Source organism: Fonsecaea pedrosoi, assembly GCF_000835455.1.
Source record: "Fonsecaea pedrosoi CBS 271.37 unplaced genomic scaffold supercont1.5, whole genome shotgun sequence".
Lineage (NCBI taxonomy): Eukaryota > Fungi > Ascomycota > Eurotiomycetes > Chaetothyriales > Herpotrichiellaceae > Fonsecaea > Fonsecaea pedrosoi.
In genome coordinates this window covers 3626805-3644039 of record NW_013550611.1, presented here as the reverse complement: position 1 = coordinate 3644039, position 17235 = coordinate 3626805, and the positions used below count along the sequence as shown (strand labels likewise).

Below are 17235 nucleotides of genomic sequence, written 5' to 3'. Positions count from 1 at the left end.
CATTGTATCAGAATCAACTGTCCGGACAAACTCACTACGACGCGCAATAATAGGGCTCCATGTTCATTCCCCGAAGTGAAGTGGCTCTCCACCCCGAAAGGACTTTGCCGAAGATGCGATGCGGAATTACTGTGTATATATTTGTGCACACGGCATATCACTGGCCAAAAATTTAAGAAGCACTAGTCGGGATGGTATAGATAATTTTTTGTATACCTAGGATATGCTAGACTCGACCTCCTCTTCCTCTCCGGCTTCTGCTACGTAGCACCAAAGACTCCTTTCGTGTCTTTGCCCTGCGCCCAGATCTTCTTCAACCACATGTGTGAAATCCTCCACCCCTTTGCCGTACGTTGGAACTCGAATCGATAAGGCCCGCCAAAAGCGTAGTTGATGTCCGGCTTTGATGTGTCGGGCGTTGCACAGAACCAGAGATATGCGGTCCCCGTTGCCCGGTCTGAACCATCAACCACGAACTCCATATTGGTCAGGGTGTGCTGAAGGCCGTCGAAGACTTGTTCGGCGCTGGCTGTTTTCGCGATGTTCTCCTTGCCGACGACGTCGCCCCAGGACTCGAAGGTCATGACGGCTCCATCGTCAATGTATGTATCGGCGTAGCCCTTCCAGTCTTTGGCGTCGGCAGTTGTACAGTATCGATTGAGAAGTGTTTGGAGCTGCTGCCTGTCCTCGAGGAGCTTGAGACGGCTTTCGAGTTGTGCTATTATGTCACTGTGGTCTGCCATGGCCGAATGGTTTTCGGCGGGCTGTTGTTGACAAAATGAATGTGACTGTGGCTTTTTGCTAGTTTTCACTTTTCAACCGTGCGGTCTCATAATTCAATATATCTTCCACGACAACTTGGAGATCGGTTTGCGAGCCGAGGCGCACTCATGGGGAATGAGACGAGAAGTTCCCAATTGTGCGTCGCCCGAACCACATACGCCCACTAGGATGTACATGTCAACGACCGAAGTCATTCCGATCCAGATTTCGGTCCTCCACATAAGGATTCCCAAAGCTTGAACTGCCGTCCCTGACTCGGCCCTACTTCCCGACTTTGAGAATTCGATTCGGACAAACTCTGCTGAGTACGGGGTAGGTCTCGAGTTTCAGTTGGTGGTAGACAGCCTGGGGGGCATAAGTTTGGCATACGATGATTTTTCCAGACACTGATATTTTCAATAGACCAAGCTTTCATCCAACACCATAATACACATCTAAATTGGGTGCAATGGGTATAAAGGGCAAAGTGTTTGCCGTCACTGGCGCTGGTTCAGGAATTGGAAGAGCCACCGCGATCCGACTCGCAGAATTAGATGCCATTGGCATCGCCATCAGTGACCTAGACCAGCCTGGCCTGATAGAGACGCAAAAGTTATGTATGCTTTTGTATGTCACCCTGAGGCGTTCGCACCGCTAATTGACGAACGTGAAGGTAGCCAGTACTCAGGAGCAGAAGTCACTACCACCAGAGTCGATGCCAGCAATGCCGAACAGGTTGACTTGTGGCTCAAGGACACGGTAAAGCGCTTCCAAAGGCTTGATGGAGCAGCAAACATCGCAGGTATTGCAGGCGGGGACGGTCAAAGCACCGAGTCCATTGTACGTGTAATGAATCTCTTGCGAAGCCTTGGTTGCTATGCTAACATGTCGGAATAGGACCAAGCAGCCTGGGAGAAAATGCTGGCGGTCAACCTCACGGGCGTGATGATCTGTATGAGGGCCGAGCTCCCGCACCTTACCAGGCCAGGGGGTTCCATCGTCAACGTTTCGAGTACTTCGGGCCTGCGAGGTCTACCCAACAATGCAGCATACGCAGCGAGTAAGTTTGGTGTACTCGGCTTGACCGAATCTACGGCTGCGGAATACGGCAAGCAGGGAATCAGAGTCAATGCAGTTCTACCGTGTGTGACTGTGTCCCCAATCGTGCAGCACAAGTCTACTAACCTTTTGTCGCAGAGGCCCGATCGACACCAGGATCTTTCGTGAAGGTGAAGCAAAGGGACTTTTTAATGCCGACGTTGTGAGTGCCGGCACTTTGATGGGTCGTATGGGTCGAGCCGAAGAAGTGGCCAAAGTCATTGCTTTCTTGCTGAGCGATGATGCCTCGTATGTTACGGGGGGTGAGGAATACCTTCTTTTTTCTACTTGCATCATTACTGATGACGGCCACAGCACGGTGGACAGTCGACGGCGGGTATTCGGCATGCGGTTTCTACAGGGCAGGTTGAGGAGGTGCAACAAATTCGGGGAGTTCAGAAGACAATGAGATGGAGATGACTTCCCAAGCATGACACTGTATACAGCGTGGTCAATGACTATACCCAACTACGGACTACCATGTACGAGGTTTCAGATCCACCATATGCCAGGTATTCACAAAGACGGCATTAGTAAATCCTTGAGCCCGTCAGAATCTGAGACAACTCCTTTTTACTTGTATTGCTGCAATGTAGCTCTCCTGCTCGCCGCTACAACTACATAGCCACATCTTGCATGTACTAGTCAAACGTAATGACAGCTCTACCAATCAGTTTCCCATCTCGCAGAGCCTGATACGCTTCCGGAATCTTGTCGAATGAGAAGCGGTCGACGTCGATCCTGAGTTTCCCTATCGAAGCAAGATAGCACACCTCCTCCAGATCTCTGCGTGTCGACCCTAAGCTGATTGCAAACTCGCAGCTCGTGGCGATCTTGTTCCACCCAACCTCGACCGAGCCCATGTCCATGCCCACCAGCACCACTCGACCCTGTGGCCTGGACAGTTCCATGGCCATCTTCAACGTCGAGTTGTTTCCCACAAAGTCGAGGATACCGTCGATTCCCTTGCCGCCCGTTTCGTCCAGAATTTCTTTCGTGGCATTCGAGCCCGCCTTGAACACACGTTTGGCTCCCAGATCTCGAGCAATCTGGATGCGGCTCTCGTTGGCATCGATCCCGTACACCTTGACCCCCATCAACAGCAGAAGAAATTGGATTGCGTAAGATCCCAGTCCTCCACACCCAATTACCAGCGCCGATGATCCTGGCCGCAGACGGTCCTTGATCGTGCCCACAGCGTGGTATGCCGTCACCCCAGCGTCGGTCAGTGGCGCGTACTTGACGGGATCCTCGTCACCAATGCTGACGAGCTGGTCGCGGGGGCAGATCATAAACTCTGCAAGACCGCCGTCGAAGCCAGTGCCACGAGTAATCTCGATCGCTCCACGCTTGTATGTCTGGCAGTGCTGCTCGATGCCCCGGATGCAGAATTCGCAGTGCGAGCAGTGCGGCATGTGGCGGACGGCGACTCCCTCGCCCACCTTCAAGTCGGTCACACCCTCTCCCAACACTTCAATCACCCCGGCGTTCTCATGCCCCAACGTGTAGGGAGCATCGATAGCTGACGCATATGGATCTGAGCCCGGTAACGAATCGACCATGTCGAGATCGGACCGACAGAGGCCCGCAGCTTTCATCCGGATGAGTACTTCTCCCTCTTTTGGTGAGGGAATCGGCACTTCACAGTACTGCCCGGGTTTACCGAATTCCACCAGGCGGAAAGCCTTCATCGTTTTGCCAGGCATTTTCGTTGTTTTGTTTGTTAGATTTTTTCAAGAGAGGTTTCTGCTTATGTTTGTGTAGGGTTTTCACACTCTGTTTTGTCTAAGAATTCAACGAATATAGACACGTAAGTGGAAACATGCATATCAACCTCAAGTTCCGAGGCAAGGCTACAAAGTGGTTTATTTCTACCCTGTGTCGATCCCATGCCATGGACTCCTCCGCCAAGATGTGCACATGTCGGTATTGAAATCCAAGTCAAAGAGGACAGAACAACAACAGTACCATTACCCATGGTCTCGACAAAGATGCTAGAAAGAGTGCCGAAATTCGTCCGGCCATCTGGGGTTCATGAAGCGAAGATCCACTTCCCCAAAAGAAAGACCGACAGCTCCAATCAAGCCAATTCCCCATCTTGGTCAATAGGCGAAATGCCACCGTACTTCCGACTTCGTTGACTCGAACTATGCTGAATGCCAGAAAACCGACGCCAAGCTGAGCGCATCTCAGAGAAGTTCGTATGCCAGACTTGAGCTTTAAAACGGCATGACTCCCCGGACGTTGGTAGATGATTGCTTGGAGTATTGTCTTCACTTTCTGTGTCAATCCAGCGGATATGCGTCAATTCAAAAGTCATCTTGCCAGACATGGCTGACACGACTTTTGCGATCAATCACTTTGCTTTGTCTGTGAACCATCTCGTCCAGGCTATTCGATGGTACACAGAAACCGTGGGATTCTGCAAATCATTTTCCTGGCACGTATGGAATTATCTTCCGCAATGCCAAGAAAGAGAGCAAATGGAAAGAGCGGGAAGGACAAGGCGCTGGTGACTGCCTACCTCGACCCAGCGAGGTGGTTGCGGCCGAAATTGGAGCGAAGTCTTTCCGCCAATGAGAGTCGACAAGATGTCATTAATTCTGTACCCTGCTTGCCTGCGCTCCGTCTCACATCGTCTGGCGCATGCCAGATTGGTCGAGTCGGCCAGATCAAGCAAACGAGACCCTCGTATCCGCACCCTGTGGAATCCACCATGGATCTATACCCCGCCATCTTTTGCCGTCTGGCCCGGAATGACCCCCGGTGTCAGGGAGGGAAAGAGAGAATCTGAGATTGGAAAGCTGGGGAACCCCAGCGATCACTCAAGATGTGCCACTTCAACACCACCCCCACAGATTCTAGCGCTGATATTCGTGCAATTCTCCTCTCTTTCAAACCATCTCGTCGATTTGACCATTCGAAACACACCGAACAGCCTCTTCCCTTGGATGCCACACCATGGCCTCATTCCCTACATACGGAACCAGCGCGGGCTCAGGCTCTTCTGTATCCAACATTGCATGCTGCTCGTGCCGCCGGAGAAAGGTCAAGTGTACGCGGGAAATCCCTCAGTGCGGAATTTGTCTGCAAACAAATCAGGCCTGCGAATATCCCGCCAGTTCGACTCGGCCAGGACCAAAAATCGGAAGCACTCAGCAGGCGCGAAAGCGCAAACATGGGTCAATTGTTGAGGAGCAGCGGGAACAAGAGTCTGCGACGGACAGGATCCGTGGTGGCCAGGCTACGCAGCCTGAGCAGTCTGGACACGCTCAGGAGAAACAGGCCCAGCAACCAGCGCTCCGACTGACGCCGCCATCAGAACACCAGCAGACGCGCCTGTTACCACAACCACAACCGCACCCGCCGCTGCAGCCGAATTCCCCTTCATCCGCGTCGCATGCGCAATCCCATCAACCAGAGCTGCAGCCTCGTCGCACACCAATGCCATCGCACATGCTGCCTCTTCCTCAGCCATCGGGGATGCCATTGGCGGCCACACTCTATCAAGCTTCATCGCCGTCGACTTCAGTGTCAAGCGGCTTGTCTCGGCGTTCGCACGATATCCAGTCCCTCTCGTTTATCATGCACCCCTCGCACGAACGGCTGTCCGAGGATTCGTTGACTGACCCCAAAGTCATCGTGGATGACAGTTTAAGCGGGCAATCGACCCTCGAGTCCACCTGCCACGCGCTCGGTCTAGCGCAGGATGATTTGCAGACGCTGTAAGCTCCTCCTGTTCTCGTGCGCACGTCAAAATATCGTTTCTAACTTGGAAATGCCCAGGGTCGACGAATTTTTCGACACCTTCCCATCTTTCCAGCTCTTCCACCGCCCCACCTTTTGGGACAAGTTGCAACAGATCAAGAGCAAAAACGAGCTTAACGCTCTTGTCGCCGCAATCCTCATCTTCGCCTTCCGAGATCAGGACGCCGGCCACGACCCCTGCATAGCGGCGGCAGCGGCCCTAATCAACCTCGATTCGACCAAGGACTTGTCCCAACACTTTGGAAATTTGGCCGAGCAGTTTGCCGAACGAGCCATGCTCGAGTATAGCGAACAAGGAGTGCCATTGTCGCTTCTGCAAGCCATGATTCTGATCAACCATTGGCAGCTGATCAAGTCAGTTCGAGGAAAGTCGTGGCGATATTTGGGCGTTTGTATCCGCTGCGCCTACGAGATGAATCTCCACGCGGTCGACAAAGGCGGAGAACCGCACGACAAGATCGAGGACGTCGACCAATGGCGTGAAGATGAAGAAAAGCGGCGGGCATGGTGGGCGATATGGGAGATGGACGTTTTTGCAAGCGTAGTGCGCCGCTGTCCCACGGGCATTGACTGGTCTTGCAACGAAACATTTCTCCCGGCGCCCGACAAGAACTGGTTTTTGAACGAGCCGCAGGAAAGCTGCTACCTGGACCCGAACATCGTCCACCGGTGGAAGAAGTTGAGATCATCAGGGAACAAGTCGTACAAAGCGTGGTTCCTGGTGGTTGACAGCATCGTCAAGGACGCGCAGAATGTGACCCAAGGGGACGACAATCATCTGCACCCGATCAAGGCTCTCGAGAAATCCCGACAGGCCAAGTACTTCGACCCTACGCAGATCCAACTCGACCAGAATCGCCGAGTCCGAGAAGCGCGTGAAGGCTATAACAAGGTGAGCACTCTTCACAACGTGCTGGAATGCGCCGTCGAAATGATGCCTGCCGAGCTTCGATACCGGAATCAATTTCTCAATTTCTCTCCTCGGGATTCCGAGTCCCCCGCCACCTCAACACGCCTGCTGCACCAAGAAATTTACACCATGCATATGGTGGTACAGCTAGCCCGGCTGATGATATACAAATACTTTGTCTTTCGAGGTCAAATGAGCTGGATCCACCTCGAGACAGAACTCGCCAAATTCAAGGAACATGCCGAGAGCGGACTTGCACCGCAGCGACAATTTGGCAGCACGGCGCCCAACAATGCCGCGAGACAGTGCTTTGTCCTGTATCTCCAGGCATCTCAGAGCGTCGTCAATATCATTCAGCGGACCCCTAGGGACCACTACAAGTTTGTGAATCCATTTTTGGCCAATACAGTATGGCTGGCGACCGCGGTTCAGATTCTGAAGCGCGAATTGTTACAAACCGATAACTCGGAAAAGCAATTGACTGCATCCAATGCGGAGTTGCTCCGGATGACATACCTCCAGTTCGAAAGCTACTGGGGCATATCAAGCATGCTGGAGAAGAACCTCTCTGCGCTAGAAGTCGAGCTGAATAACACTCGGGACAGTTCGCGCAAGACGAGGTCCATCGAAAGAGATCTGGAACTGTCACCACGGCCATCTGTAGCACCATTGTCAAACTTTGGAGGATATGTCCCTTATGATGGTCCGCATCAGTGGCGTGAGCCTAGCATAGACGCCAGTCGACGTCGCCCCTCTCAAGCACGGCCCGCTTCTTCCAATCATGAAATCCCTCCACAGACGCTCACGCCCCCGATATCTGCTCGAGACAATGCACCTGATCAGGCGGGCACTGCGGCGTTGCACGAATCTTCTCATGAAGTCCACCACCGGAACAACAACAACAACAACAACGCCGCCACGACCATGACACAGCGCATACACACTCCTTCATCAGAAAATGGTCGGTCCATATTGCGTGACCCAAGGCGTTCGGACCAGAACACAGTCGGCCAGATGCCAAGCACAACCTTTGCACCCGACAGTCAGCCAGCCAGCTATCATGTCCAAGCCAACAGAAGCCTTGAGCAAGATCCGTTCCTGACCGGCATACAAAATGACGCCATGATGTCGAATTCGCCAGGTCTTTTCAATTCGTTTAATTCCTTCTTTTCCCTTTATGACAGTGGCGCCACGTCCATGGGAGGTCCTGGGGAATTATCTGGCACTCTGGACAGCATGATGTCTGGCGCCTTTGTGTAAGCCATTGTCGTTCGATCGACCGAGTCGCGCTTGACTTCTTCGAGAAGCTGGTATTAGGGCTGTTGTAACCAACCAGCTGGTGTGACGAGATATGGGAAATTATGTGCGGGTGACAGGACGGAAAGATGCCTTCTTCACTTCATGGAGGTGGACAAGGGGAACAACAAGGGTTTTGGAAACCATCACTTGAGCTTGGCACATGCCGTAGTAGAGTATTATCGCACATGGGATGAATGACCTTGTGAGGCTTTTGGCGCTCTGAGGGTTGACGAGTATTGAGACTTCCTCTCTCTGCTCAATCCATGCCTTGTTCAGCTCGTTATGGATATCTCTCCTTTTTTTTTGGCAGTCCGAAACAAGTGGTGCGTTTGTTTTTATCCTACATTTTTCTTCTCATTCTTATACACCACATGTCATAATGTCGAGCGGGCAGTACTCTCCAAGTGAGCGGCCGGCCGGCCGGCCGACAGACCGACCGACCGTCCAACCGACCTACTTGGTATGTAGTTCCATGTATTTCCTTGTGGTTGGTCAGCTGCTTGTACGGGCGACAACAACAATAACTAGTCGGTACCTTGTAGCCTTTGGGAAAACAAATCAATCAGTCAATTCGTCTTGGTGTCCAAATCGGCGTCGTCTTCTTTCCCCACGACTGTTTTCGTTTCCGTTTCCGTTTCCGCGACGGGTTCTTGTTCTTGTTGTTCTTGTTGATCTTGTTGTTGTTCCTTTTGCAGTCTGATGGCGACCGTGTCGTTGAGCTGGTGACTGAGCTGTATAGTTTTGTCGAGGGGTCATCAGTACACACGTTCTACTCGGTAACTTGGAACCAGTAATAACCCAAAAAAAAAGAATGTTGGAGAGGGGGAAAGAAAAAAGTAGGATTTTACTTACGTCTTTGACAAAGATGGTGCAGATGAGAGAGACGGCGCCGAATGCGATGGACGAGAGCCAGACGTATCTGGTTTCGTTGGTGTTAGCTCTTTTGTCTTCTTCTTCCTCTTCGCTCTGGGGTAATGTAGAGACCACGCACCTAAACGACGCGACGTACGCAGACTTGACGGCGTGGCTGACCGCGACGCCAATCTCGGCCGTGTATCCCGGGACGTCGGTGACGGGTCCCCCCGTCGCGGTCAACATGGCCCCCAAGAGCTGATCGACCGACGAACTCGGCAGGCCGTTTCGCAGTGCCGCCGCGGCCACGTAGGCGGGGACCTTGTCGGCGCTCCTCGACGAGAAGATGGACGAGTAGACGGCCGTGCCGACGGCGCCCCCGCCAAACCGGAACAGCGACAGCATGCCCCCTGCGAAACCGCTGGACCGACGCCACAGGGGAGTTGTGTGTCAGTGAGGAAGGTTTTTCGTTGATGTTTTGTTGACGACAACGGGAAAGGCGGAGAGAGCATATATCTCGTATGGGCGGTACTTACATGTATTTGTCCGGGACTGAAAACTGGATCAGGAGGACCGAGAGAGAGACAGATGATCCTAACGACGGAGAGTTAGGGACTCGTAAAACCTTTGCTTATTCAAATCCCCCGGGGGGGGGGGGGGGGGGAGGGGAAGAGAGAAAGGGAAAAACATACCGAGCCCTACAGCTCCAAAAAAGGAGAATGCCAGTGCCATTGGTCGTTGGTTTTGATCTGTTGTTGCGCTGTTTTCAGTACTGGCATATTTCTCGAGATTTGCCTTCTCGTCCAGCCTGGCGCGGACAAGGGTGATTAGAGGCGGGATGTAGGTGACTTACTAGGTATAGCCATAAGGGCGATGAAGAGGAGCTGAACAAAGACCTGCAGCGGAGATCTCAGTCAAGAGATCGAGATGGTACAAAGAAAAACGGTCAAACGTACTGCGATGATCAGCATTGGTCGGGGTTTTCGCAGCTTGGGAAGGGCCCAGAAGGTGGTCACCCCACCAAACAAGCTGCCCGCTTGCAACGGGATGTTGTAGACCCCGATCTTGATGTCGTCCGAGGGGTCGTTGACGTAGATCAGGGACAGGTAGAGGGGGAAGAAGGACAAGAGCGAGTAGTATCTGCGTGGGTTTTCGAAATCAGTTGGATATATCCTCCCCGTATCCCACTCCCGCAATGAGAGATTCTCACAAGTGGAAAAAGGTCACTTACAGCATGCCTCCCACGATGGTGACGATGAGAATCAGAGTAAAAGTCCGGATACGGCGGAAAAGATGAGGATGGAGGAGGGGATTCTCGGGCACAAAGGCCTCTGTCAAGGCGAGTGAATATCAGGAAAACGTGGTGACCTTGAAGAAGCAGGTCCTTCTTTTTCTGTTGGAAAAACTTACCATAGACTCCGAGCAGGGCAATCGCGACGATGCCAATGATCAACGTCGTCAACACGCGAACATCTGATATCGGGTATGTTCCACCCAGCCATGTGATGGCCAGGAGTAGGAGTGTAGGGCCCGTCTGCACCCACGAGTTTCAGTAACATTCCCTGCTCGAGTCAGAGGAAGAGTTCGCCAACCCACCATTAGTCCCAGGAGGCCGAACCAATCGAAGCCCCTGATCAATGATCGATACGAGCTGAACCCGGCCAAGGGAGCTTGTGGATGATATAGGAAGAAGAGGGCGACGGTGCCGGCCACGTCCAGGGCGATGACAAGGTAATAGATGCTTCTCCAGGATCCATTCCTCACCATGGCATGAGCTGTGGTTATTTTATGTTTTTGTTAGATTCTGTTTTTCTCTTCCTCGACCACAGAAAACCGAAGTGCAGCGACTGGCGAGAGTGACTCGCTTATGGACTGTGTTTTCCGTACCTATCAAGGAACCAAAGACGGTAAAGACGCCGATCCCAGCATTGAAACAAGCCATGACAGCACCGCGTTGGTTGTGCGTCACCAATTCCGAAACGGCTGATAGACTGTTCTCGCTGGAGCCGATGTAGAGACCGACGAGGACGTTGGCGCCGATCACTGTTACAGCGTTGTCAGCTTGAGCCTTGAAGATGTGCAAATACCATCAACGGAGTCTCGAGCGCTTACACTGGCTGATATTCTTGGACGTGACAGCCACGATGCATCCCACAATCCCAACGAGTCCGAATAGGATCGAATATCCTCGTCGTCCGGTGAGGCTATGTTTGATGTCCGTCAGTCTCCCGGCACACCGACCTGGGTAGGCATCTTTGTAGAATCTTGTGCATCTTACTCGGTCACAGTCCCAGCAACTCCTACGCTAATGCTCGAGGCCAGAGCCAGACTTGACGCAAGCCATGTGTAGACGGGGCTTGGGCCTGGATTGAAGGGTAAGCAGTCGACATCCATGGAGGTATGGGGGGCCTCTCTCACCTATATCTTGATTTATATTTGCAATGACGGCCGAGATCATGACAGTGGCCACGTTGGCCGCTGCATAATGAAACTAGATTTGTTGTTAGTAGGAAATCTCAGGTTAAGAAGACACGAGCCATGAATCAGACACAATCTCTCCCATACACACACACTTGCGGGAGCCACAGGACTTACCCAGAATGATATGATTGCGAGATAGGTCGACAGTGAGATCTTGTGAGAGGCCGCTGGCTGTGGCGGCGACGTCTCTTTGGTCGAACAAGTCGAGGAGGATTCAACTTGGACCGCCGTGCCTGCGTTTTCATCGTCGCCGTCAAGCTTGGACCCCATTTCTGTCAATGCCGAGTCGGAGCGGAAGCGGCGTCAAATATCAAGAGGTTGTAATGATCAGGGGAGCGATAGCAAAGTGGAGGGTGAAGGAAGGGATTGATGGTCCGTAAGGCCACAGCCAAAACCGTGTGTACCTCCTTTGTATAAGCAACAACGCATCCTCTCCCTATACGGGGCCGAGGTGCAGAAGGAAAGCATTTGGCGACCCCGGAATTTCATGCGAATCCCCATAATCTGTCCCACACAATCCCCGGATCCTCGCACAGTTCCTATCCCGTACCAAGTCGGTCGAACTGCAGCCAATGAGATGTGGGAATCAACCACAAGATTCGGAATCTATTGGCTTGGGGGGGAAATGTGTTGTCCACTTTACGACACACACGCGGGCCCACACGTATGTGCCCAGTCAACAACCCCACACTCTTGTTTCCTTGAGCATATTCCGAGAAAGAAGCTGGAGTTTCCCCCAGACCACGAGGGATAAAGACTCCAATTCCGATTGGACCACAGGAGAAATCCAACCTACCCAGAGTAATTTCCTCTCTGAGAGGACACATGTTGCGGACCGATAACAGACCTGACTCCCCGGGCCTACAGTATCTGTGGGACAAAACCATCTCGTCATGGCACTGTTGGCAAAGACAATCGCAATCACCGGGGCAGCGTCCGGCATCGGACGCATGACCACCATCTGCCTCGCTGGACAGGGAGCGAATCTTTCCATCGCCGACCTGGACCTCGACAAGCTGCAAGAAGTGGCGGCCGAAGTGATGCGACAGCATCCCGATTGCGCCGTCATATGCACGGCGCTTGATGTCCGCCACGAACACGAGGTTGACGAGTGGATTCGCCAGACGGTGCAGAGGTTCGGGCTTCTGGACGGCGCCGTCAACCTCGCTGGCGTGCTGCGACAAGGCCTGGTGAGCAACTTTGCCCTTGACGACTGGCGGCTGGTGCTCGATGTCAACCTCACCGGGGTCTTTGTTTGCACCAAAGCCCAAGTTCGATCCATGAATGACGGCGGCAGTATCGTCAACGCCTCCAGCAGGGCAGGACTCCACGGCACGGCGAATTACGCCGCCTACTGTGCCAGCAAGCACGGAGTCATTGGCCTGACGAAGGCTGTCGCACAGGAAGTCGGAGCAAAGGGGATTCGCGCCAACTGTATCTGCCCGTAAGCAATCTCACCGCTGATCACCTCTGGCTGAGCAAGCATTTACCCCTCCTCCCCAGAGCGGAAAAAAGAACACGTGCTGACAGGTGGATCCATTCTTGCTAGAGGTGTCATTGACACCCCCATGACAGCCGCTTTTGAAGGCGTGCCCGCCGACCAGATCATCCAACGAAAAGGCCGACCGGACGAGATCGCCTCCCTCATAGCATATCTCCTTGGAGATCAAAGCAGGTTCATCACAGCCAGTGCAATCACCATCGACGGCGGTTTGCCGTGATTTTGGCAGAGATACATATCATGTAGATTTTCAATTCAAAAGTACAGACTTTGGGGGCCAAAAGATCGGTCTTTGTACAGTCTCCCTCATTCCAGAGCATCGCCGTTCACTCGAACAAGGATTTTGATATGTTGGTCTTTGTTCTCCATCAGCTCTTTCAGACCCCTGTCCTCTACCTCACCCAGCGCGATCCTCCTGGTCACCAGTCGTTCAAGAGTCTTGGTGGAAATTAAGCCCTGGGAGATGGCTTCGATGACGGACGCAAACGTCCCGGACCGGTAGCATCCGTCTCCGGTGACGACGATTGCGTTTGAAATGATCTTGTTCATGTCGACCGAGATCTGATCGGGTGTCAGCTTCTAGCCTAGTGGCAAATAGAACTGCGACATCGATCGACACTTGCCTTGTTGTGAAACTGGCCAAATGTATAGTACATGCCCCCTTTCCGGAGCAGATCTATCCCAAGGTCAAACGTGGATTGTGAATTGGCAGTGTCGAAGATGCAGCATGGACCTAGTCTTTAGTCAAGGAGACTCGGCTGTCAGCATACGATACGAGCATTTGTTGAGGCCATTGAATATTGCTACTTCCAACTTTGGAGAGCTCCCGGGGTCCTGACGGATGAACAACGAAATCCCGGTCACACACACCCTTGGAAGTAGTTTTCCAATTTCTCGCTCAGAGACGTGTCATTGAAATCCACGACGGCATCTGCGAGACTGAGGCCGTTGACCATCTTGTTGCGTGCCGTGGATCTGCCGATCATCAGAACTCGGAATTTGCCTACAGCTCGAAGGCACAAGGCGGTGGCAATCCCAATCATGCCGGTCCCGATAATGACCACCGAGGCATCGAGGTGGTTATCCAAGATGTGTTTCGAGTTTACAACGCCCTGCCATGCCACCGAAAGAGGCTCGACAAGCGCCCCCACCTGTAGAGATATGCTGGGTTCCAGCTTGTGGCATTTTCGAGCCGGTACCGACAGCCGCTCAATCATGCCACCCGTTTGAGTGAGGCCGAGTATCGACAGTCGTTCGCAATTGTTCTCGCGACCTTGGATGCACATGTGGCAGTCTCCATCTCCTTGGATCGGCTCAATCGACACACGGTCGCCGACGTTAAAGTCGGTAGCCACTGAAGGGTGAGCCTGGGTGACAATCGCCGAGAACTCGTGGCCGATGACCATGGGTAAATGCTGGTGACTGAGAGGGTGTGGATTCCCCGCCGATGGTGTGTACAACTTTTTAGCACACTCCTGTCAGGAAACGAGGTCGGCCTACATTCGAGAGTCTCAAACCCGACAGACATACCGGTCCTTGGGCATATTCTGCCACATCCCCTTGACATATTCCACACCAGGCCGGAGCCACCTCGACATGGTTCTCTGCCAACGCCGTATCTGGCAATGGCAACGTTTCAATTTTGACACATTTGTTTCCGTGGAGACGTGCTGCTCTTGCCATCCGCATGTCGATTAATTGAGTTGCTCCTTGTTGCTGTAGATTAAATAGCGTTTCGATGTAGAGAGATGGTGCGTTTCGTAAGTGCCTTTGGCTGGTACATCTGACACAAGATTTAATGTATCCTGCGGGTGGATGGCTCTTCTCCATGTGGGTATCGTATTGAGCTACCCTACCAGGATCTCCTCCCGTACAGGGTGGGAACGAGATCAGACCGAGGTAGGTCGGAGATAAGTTGCAAGACAGTTTGGGTCTGAGTTCCATGAACAAGGGAATGCGTGCCGCATATCGGGAGAAACGACATTGGTGTATTCCCCGAACAGGCTAGGGCGACCTTTTGAGCCCGTCATCGCCGTCGCTAAGGTGCTAGTCCTCTTCCCGCGTGGCAGGAGATTCTCCTTCTCTGGCGTGGGTACTTTTGCAAGGAGGGGATACCCATGCTTTGCTGAAACATATCCGGTAGTCGATCGGGCGGTTGAGTAATTGACGTTCCCGCCGCTCTCTGACAGACCACAAAGGACAACGGGTCCTGGTATGAACACGAGAGACAATGACCGTATCCGGCGGGATGTCGTTCCCAGCGAGCGAATCATACATGTCCTCTCTTAATTCCGTAATAACACATATCGATCTTCATCAAATACCGATCGGGCTAGTCGACGCGCTTTGAAGAAGACGGTGTCCATGTACCTCGCCTATCTCCCAATGTACGAGGTGCTTGGGGGTAAATATTGGTTACACTGGTACCATACACGGAAATTCCGACAACAGTGACCCTATCGACTTGGTCGAAGCGAACGCCAAATATGTCCAGGGGGGTTGACCGAGGACAAGGCTCTTCTTCAACACGACTCATTTTCACACATCCTCATGCCGGCTAGGTTTGCTAGACCAACCTTCTTGAAGCCGATAGTGTATCAGCGATTTGACACCGGTATACGTTAGTATGAATACCAGAGACTATGCTGCATGCAATATTGCTAGGGTCTGTAAGGTGGTCGCCGCCACCGGCATCCAGATCTTGACCCTTCACTATACCAGTCGCTTGATGGCACTGTGAGCCAACCACAGGCCAAACAGCCCCTGACGGCCCTCCTGTTGGCTCCAGTGACTGTGGAGCGGCTTGGCATCTGTGGACAGTCCTGACTCAGCATTTTCTTGGCTCTTCTTCTTCCAATCTTTCTATATTCATGTTCCAAAATTTTCACTACATTTTCATCTCGAGAACGATTCCATCATGCGGTGGAACGTTCGTCCGGGCCTTCATGGCGCAGGGGTAACGGCAAGTGCTTCAGAAACCCTCTAGGGATGTAGGGAAGCTAACAGGAATGCTCAGCGTCGCACTTGTATTGCGAAAACGCGATATATGCGAAGATCACAAGTTCGAATCTTGTTGGAGGCAAAGGGGGGGTCTTCACCTTTGATTTTTTGGTGAATTCTCGCCGATTACAGCTCCTCCGATAGCCGGGGGTCCTGTTATCTTATTTTTTTTCTGTCGGGGGAGCGTGTGTGTGGAGGGAGAGGACGGGGTGGTTGCCAAGAATAGACGTTCAATATCAGGGCAACGGCACTCAAGTCACTCAATTGGCCGGGCCACAAGGTGTTGCGATGTTCACACATTACTTCTCAAGGTTGGTTAAAACTATTTAGGGACGAGGGGTTTGGAAAGATACTTCATGTAGCTTAGTGTGGTGCGAGGACAAGAAGTTCGAAATGCAGTCTCTGAACTTACCCATTGTCAATACAAAAGGCTGGGTTTTAGAAGTCAAAGGGCGATATGTCCAGCCCAAGGGTCACTGAGCACCACCAGCCAAAAGCATGACAGTTTCATCAAAGTGCACCAACAATGTTTGCAGCTTAAGATCCGTCAGGAACGCCGCTCGCCCTGAGTGATCTACAGTTGTAAATCCACGCGCAAGAGCTCCTACAGAGCGCCGGTATCTGGACCGAACAAGTGCAGCTATTGCAGGTGCGGACTCTCAGGTTCGTCAGCCTCGAAACCCTACCAAGCTGTTGTGGGGAAAGTCCTAAGATTTTGCGTAAATCGATCCCATTGAGTTGTGACTCTCAGATTGCCAGGCACCGAACGGCAAGCGACCCTGTGCCACCGTCCAACAACTTGAAGAGGTGGCAAGATAGGTTCCATTGATTCTCCGGCAGATTCTGGTACCACTTTCATGTATGGGCAAGTTGGAAGAAATTGTCGAGTATGGGTCCCATTGAAAGTCGGGCTTTAAACCAGCACCGACTAAGATGCGTATAATCATTAGTACCTTCTACCTGAAGAATGGATGGTTGACCCCAGATGCTGCCGAATTTGACGATGCGGCTGACGGTCCTGGGCTTGGGTGAGAAACTCTGCCGTCCTCGAAATGTCGAGACGCTGGCGTCGGGAGCATATTTGTCTATGATGCTTCTGATTTCCGCTTGCATAGTGTGAGTCTGGATCGGAACCTGAACATGGTGTGAGAGAATTCTGCAGTTCTCGAGACGGACTACGACGCAGTGTTTTGGCCCCGAGGAGATGGGAGAACATATAAGTTCTATGGCAGTGTTCACGACATCTGCAGTCCGCACACGAGCTAGACAAGAGACAACATGTTGTCAGCATCGGTGAAGATGCCGCTCGCATTTCCGGGCATTTTCTCAAAAATGTCAAGATGATAGCTTGATGTTGGTATCGAAGGTGCTCCGTGCTCGATCTGGATATCGAAACTTAGCTGAGGGTAAGTTGAGGTGGTCAAGGGTTGCTAGTTGAGACATCGTTGCTCTAGGCGGAGGTTAGAATACGTCGTACAACCATTGGAGCCTTTGTACGACTCAAGTCCGGCCACGTGCGCCGTGGAGTAAAGCGGCAGGTTAAGAGAGTCCCGAAGTCTACGAC

The 17235-nt window shown here is 52.4% G+C and overlaps 7 protein-coding genes and 1 non-coding gene across 8 annotated transcripts; 4 read left to right on the top strand and 4 right to left on the bottom strand.

The window, feature by feature from the left end:
• Positions 1-260: 260 nt before the first annotated feature.
• On the bottom strand, positions 261-743 carry Z517_08797 (uncharacterized protein; the record flags this gene model as incomplete). The annotated part of the gene is made up of 1 exon (XM_013427311.1): positions 261-743. The coding sequence occupies one exon, from the start codon at positions 741-743 to the stop codon at positions 261-263; it is 483 nt and encodes a 160-aa protein (XP_013282765.1).
• Positions 744-1231: 488 nt separating this feature from the next.
• Z517_08796 (uncharacterized protein) lies at positions 1232-2269 on the top strand (the record flags this gene model as incomplete). Its single annotated transcript, XM_013427310.1, has 4 exons — positions 1232-1379; positions 1436-1602; positions 1660-1916; positions 1960-2269. The coding sequence occupies 4 exons, from the start codon at positions 1232-1234 to the stop codon at positions 2267-2269; spliced, it is 882 nt and encodes a 293-aa protein (XP_013282764.1).
• Positions 2270-2501: 232 nt separating this feature from the next.
• On the bottom strand, positions 2502-3566 carry Z517_08795 (uncharacterized protein; the record flags this gene model as incomplete). The annotated part of the gene is made up of 1 exon (XM_013427309.1): positions 2502-3566. One exon carries the CDS (start codon positions 3564-3566, stop codon positions 2502-2504), a length of 1065 nt encoding a protein of 354 aa, XP_013282763.1.
• A 1255-nt stretch (positions 3567-4821) lies between these two features.
• Positions 4822-7798, top strand: Z517_08794 (uncharacterized protein; the record flags this gene model as incomplete). The annotated part of the gene is made up of 2 exons (XM_013427308.1): positions 4822-5585; positions 5647-7798. The coding sequence occupies 2 exons, from the start codon at positions 4822-4824 to the stop codon at positions 7796-7798; spliced, it is 2916 nt and encodes a 971-aa protein (XP_013282762.1).
• A 605-nt stretch (positions 7799-8403) lies between these two features.
• On the bottom strand, positions 8404-11440 carry Z517_08793 (uncharacterized protein; the record flags this gene model as incomplete). The annotated part of the gene is made up of 15 exons (XM_013427307.1): positions 8404-8568; positions 8690-8756; positions 8829-9110; positions 9226-9283; positions 9382-9438; positions 9543-9585; positions 9646-9829; positions 9921-10020; positions 10100-10223; positions 10286-10464; positions 10577-10732; positions 10802-10893; positions 10968-11052; positions 11108-11180; positions 11285-11440. 15 exons carry the CDS (start codon positions 11438-11440, stop codon positions 8404-8406), a joined length of 1821 nt encoding a protein of 606 aa, XP_013282761.1.
• A 623-nt stretch (positions 11441-12063) lies between these two features.
• On the top strand, positions 12064-12891 carry Z517_08792 (uncharacterized protein; the record flags this gene model as incomplete). Its single annotated transcript, XM_013427306.1, has 2 exons — positions 12064-12614; positions 12720-12891. The coding sequence occupies 2 exons, from the start codon at positions 12064-12066 to the stop codon at positions 12889-12891; spliced, it is 723 nt and encodes a 240-aa protein (XP_013282760.1).
• Positions 12892-12977: 86 nt separating this feature from the next.
• On the bottom strand, positions 12978-14360 carry Z517_08791 (uncharacterized protein; the record flags this gene model as incomplete). The annotated part of the gene is made up of 4 exons (XM_013427305.1): positions 12978-13232; positions 13289-13409; positions 13542-14146; positions 14202-14360. The coding sequence occupies 4 exons, from the start codon at positions 14358-14360 to the stop codon at positions 12978-12980; spliced, it is 1140 nt and encodes a 379-aa protein (XP_013282759.1).
• A 1250-nt stretch (positions 14361-15610) lies between these two features.
• Z517_08790 lies at positions 15611-15753 on the top strand. Its single transcript has one exon. It is a non-coding gene; the product is annotated as a tRNA-Sec (tRNA).
• Positions 15754-17235: the final 1482 nt, after the last annotated feature.